Source organism: Salvelinus namaycush, unplaced genomic scaffold (assembly GCF_016432855.1).
Source record: "Salvelinus namaycush isolate Seneca unplaced genomic scaffold, SaNama_1.0 Scaffold1086, whole genome shotgun sequence".
NCBI classification, from domain to species: Eukaryota; Metazoa; Chordata; class Actinopteri; order Salmoniformes; family Salmonidae; genus Salvelinus; species Salvelinus namaycush.
In genome coordinates, this window is record NW_024057771.1 from 49,254 (window position 1) to 53,369 (window position 4,116).

The window sequence follows — 4,116 nt, forward strand, 5'->3', positions numbered from 1 at the left end:
TTGTAATTTATCCGGTTTCTATGGATCCTTTATGCACACCTCACCAAGAGGAGAAGAAGACTGTGATCGTGAAGGAAGAGGAGGAGGAGGAAACTGTGATTGTGAAGGAAGAGGAGGAGGAGGAAGATGAAGATGAGAAAGATGATAGCGAGACAACAGTGATAGACGGTGAGGAGGAATCAGATGACAAAGCCAAGGAGACTGAACCCCAGCAGCAGAAGAAGCAGGCCTGGGCCCCCACTACCTACTCCACGTTTGGTAAAGAGGTGTTCTGCTACGTAGGAGAGGAGATCAGCATCTTGGAGGCCTTGGACTCTTACGGTGCTGTCATCTGGCCAGCGGTGAGTTAGTCTACTACTTAACATGAAGTTCATAGATGGATGTAGCAGTGACGACGATTAGGACGGAAGGAAGGAGGGAGATACCACAGTGGTCTGAAACTCCTGGTTTACAGACCACATCAGGCCTGCAAGTCACATTATTCTGGCTTTGCAAACGTGCTGGAATTATTATTGTAATCCAGCCAGATTGAGAAGATCCAACAGTTGGAACCTTTAATCTCCCTCAGCCTGCATAAGAATGACTGCCAGGGTATGAATATTCATTATTCAGACTTTAATCTCCCTCAGCCTGCATAAGAATGACTGCCAGGGTATGAATATTCATTATTCAGACTTTAATCTCCCTCAGCCTGCATAAGAATGACTGCCAGGGTATGCATATTCATTATTCAGACTTTAATCTCCCTCAGCCTGCATAAGAATGACTGCCAGGGTATGAATATTCATTATTCAGACGTCCTAATTCATTTGAACTGGAACCGCCGTCTCAGTAACGGGGGCAATAAGTCCAACTTCTAATTAGTTTAGAAAAATGTATGTTATTTATGTTTGTGTATCATAAGATTAAATCAATCAATGTAATATGCAAAAACACAGGTATTGAAACCAACAATTCTAAAAATCAACCTACAATAGAGCATTCTGGGAAATATGATAAGTATGGATGTGGTATTAAGTGGTTTTGATTAAACATGAATTTGTAATTTTACTCAACGAGCTTGTTCAAATTCAGCTCACTTCGAGGATTTAACAAAGTAGCTCAAATTCTTTTCCTTTTGAAGTCCAATGAACTCACAGAATAACGCGGATTAAGTGTGGATGGAGGAGGATGATGATTGGTTAAATGTTTCACAGTGTGGATGGAGGAGGATGATTGGTTAAATGTTTCACAGTGTGGATGGAGGAGGATGATTGGTTAAATGTTTCACAGTGTGGATGGAGGAGGATGATGATTGGTTAAATGTTTCACAGTGTGGATGGAGGAGGATGATGATTGGTTAAATGTTTCACAGTGTGGATGGAGGAGGATGATTGGTTAAATGTTTCACAGTGTGGATGGAGGAGGATGATTGGTTAAATGTTTCACAGTGTGGATGGAGGAGGATGATGATTGGTTAAATGTTTCACAGTGTGGATGGAGGAGGATGATTGGTTAAATGTTTCACAGTGTGGATGGAGGAGGATGATTGGTTAAATGTTTCACAGTGTGGATGGAGGAGGATGATTGGTTAAATGTTTCACAGTGTGGATGGATGGACGATGATTAATGTTTAACAACTATAATGAAGGTTTCTACACCTGCATTGCTTGCTGTTTGGGGTTTTAGGCTGGGTTTCTGTACAGCACTTCGAGATATTAGCTGATGTACGAAGGGCTATATAAAATAAACTTGATTTGATTTGATTTTGATTCTATAGTAACTATGGTTGAAGTTCTAACAACTATAATGATGGTTTCTATAGTAACTATGGTTGCCTTCAGGCGTTGGCTCTGTGTCACTACCTAGAGACCAACGTTGAGCAGTTGAACCTGGTGGACAAGGCAGTGCTGGAGCTAGGAGCAGGCCCTGGCCTAGTGTCTATTGTAGCCACACTCCTAGGTGAGTCTGGACATTACATTTACTCATATTGTACATCTGAGGAGATCGGAGAGGTGTAAGTAATATGGAAACATTTATACCTAGCCTATCAAGGTGGCTAGCCAGGTGGAGGAGGTCCTAGCAAGGTGGAGGAGGTCCTAGCAAGGTGGAGGAGGTCCTAGCCAGGTGGAGGAGGTCCTAGCAAGGTGGAGGAGGTCCTAGCAAGTTGGAGGAGGTCCTAGCAGGGTGGAGGAGATCCTATCAAGGTGGAGGAGGTCCTATCAAGGTGGAGGAGGTCCTAGCAAGGTGGAGGAGGTCCTATCAAGGTGGCTAGCCAGGTGGAGGAGGTCCTAGCAAGGTGGAGGAGGTCCTAGCAGGGTGGAGGAGATCCTATCAAGGTGGAGGAGGTCCTAGCCAGGTGGAGGAGGTCCTAGCAAGGTGGAGGAGGTCCTAGCCAGGTGGAGGAGGTCCTAGCAAGGTGGAGGAGGTCCTAGCAAGGTGGCTAGCCAGGTGGAGGAGGTCCTATCAAGGTGGCTAGCCAGGTGGAGGAGGTCCTATCAAGGTGGATAGCCAGGTGGAGGAGGTCCTAGCAAGGTGGAGGAGGTCCTATCAAGGTGAAGGAGGTCCTACCAAGGTGGATAGTAAGGTGGATGAGATCCTATCAAGGTGGAGGAGGTCCTACCAAGGTGGATAGCAAGGTGGAGGAGGTCCTATCAAGGCGGAGGAGGTCCTATCAAGGTGGAGGAGGTCCTATCAAGGTGTAGGAGGTCCTAGCAAGGTGGAGGAGGTCCTACAAAGGTGCAGGAGGTCCTATCAAGGTGGAGGAGGTCCTAGCAAGGTGGAGGAGGTCCTATCAAGGTGGTGGAGGTCCTAGCAAGGTGGAGGAGGTCCTATCAAGGTGGTGGAGGTCCTAGCAAGGTGGAGGAGGTCCTATCAAGGTGGAGGAGGTCCTAGCAAGGTGGAGGAGGTCCTATCAAGGTGGTGGAGGTCCTAGCAAGGTGGAGGAGGTCCTATCAAGGTGGAGGAGGTCCTAGCCAGGTGGATAGCAAGGTGGAGGAGGTCCAAGCCAGGTGGATAGCAAGGTGGATGAGGTCCTGGCATTCTATACCACTTACACCTATCCAATCTTTTCAGATCTGCATGGTGTCCTAGGCGCTAGACGACTAGAGGCTAGGGGTTGATTTGGTACTGGCCACCTGTTTGTCTGTTAGTTAAATAACAGAGTGCTTCCTGTCCCCAGGTGCCTGGGTCACAGCTACAGACCTACCAGAGATCATAGGTAACCTGAGAGCCAACCTGCTCCGTAACACAAGAGGGCGCTGTAGGTACACTCCCCAAGCTGCAGCTCTGTCCTGGGGTCCTGACGTGGAACGCACCTACCCCAGAACCGTCTATCGCTATGACTACGTGCTGGCGGCTGACGTGGTGTATCACCATGACTACCTGGAAGAGCTGCTGTTCACCATGAGATACTTCTGCCGTCCAGGTTGATTGATTGATTGGTTGATTTGTTAAATTATTGATTGGTTGATTGATTGGTTGATTGGTTGATTTGTTCAATTAGTGATTGGTTGATTGATTGGTTGATTTGTTAAATTATTGATTGGTTGATTTGTTAAATTATTCATTGGTTGATTGATTTATTGACTGATTATTTCATTGGTTAATTGGTTGGTTGATTGGTTGGATGAATAGTTGATTTATTGAACAGTTTAAAGTACAACAAATCCCAGAATGTAAGACACGAAAGCCTTAAACAACTCATTTTATTTCCCTTAGGAACCACTCTGATCTGGGCCAACAAGGTCCGTTTTCCCACAGACCTGGTGTTCACTGAGGACTTCAAGAACACCTTCAACACCACCCTGCTGGCTGAGATGGGAGAGGTTAAGATCTTCATGGCCACATGCAGAGAGACAGAGGAACACCTTAAACACCACCCTGCTGGCTGAGATGGGAGAGGTTAAGATCTTCATGGCCACGTGCAGAGAGACAGAGGAACACCTTCAACACCACCCTGCTGGCTGACATGGGAGAGGTTTATGCCCATGTGTAAAAGATAGGGATTAGGGAAGACAAAGGAATAGTTAACATCCTGCAGACTATGCCAAATGTAACCAAGACTTCCTGTCTTTTCTTCTTCTTCTGAGAAATGCTTGAAGACAGAAGGCGGCCATCTTGGCTAATGGTAATGGA

General features: G+C 46.3%; 1 protein-coding gene across 1 annotated transcript in view; it reads left to right on the forward strand.

The window, feature by feature from the left end:
• The window catches only part of LOC120035674 (protein-lysine methyltransferase METTL21C-like), an 8,390-nt gene extending 4,518 nt beyond the window's left edge, over positions 1-3,872 (forward strand). Inside the window, exons 2-5 of the mRNA XM_038982242.1 lie at positions 112-341; positions 1,824-1,941; positions 3,161-3,406; positions 3,700-3,872. Coding sequence (XP_038838170.1) covers positions 112-341; positions 1,824-1,941; positions 3,161-3,406; positions 3,700-3,872 — 767 coding nt within the window. The remainder of the gene's footprint in view (positions 1-111; positions 342-1,823; positions 1,942-3,160; positions 3,407-3,699) is intronic.
• The last annotated feature ends 244 nt before the right edge of the window (positions 3,873-4,116 follow it).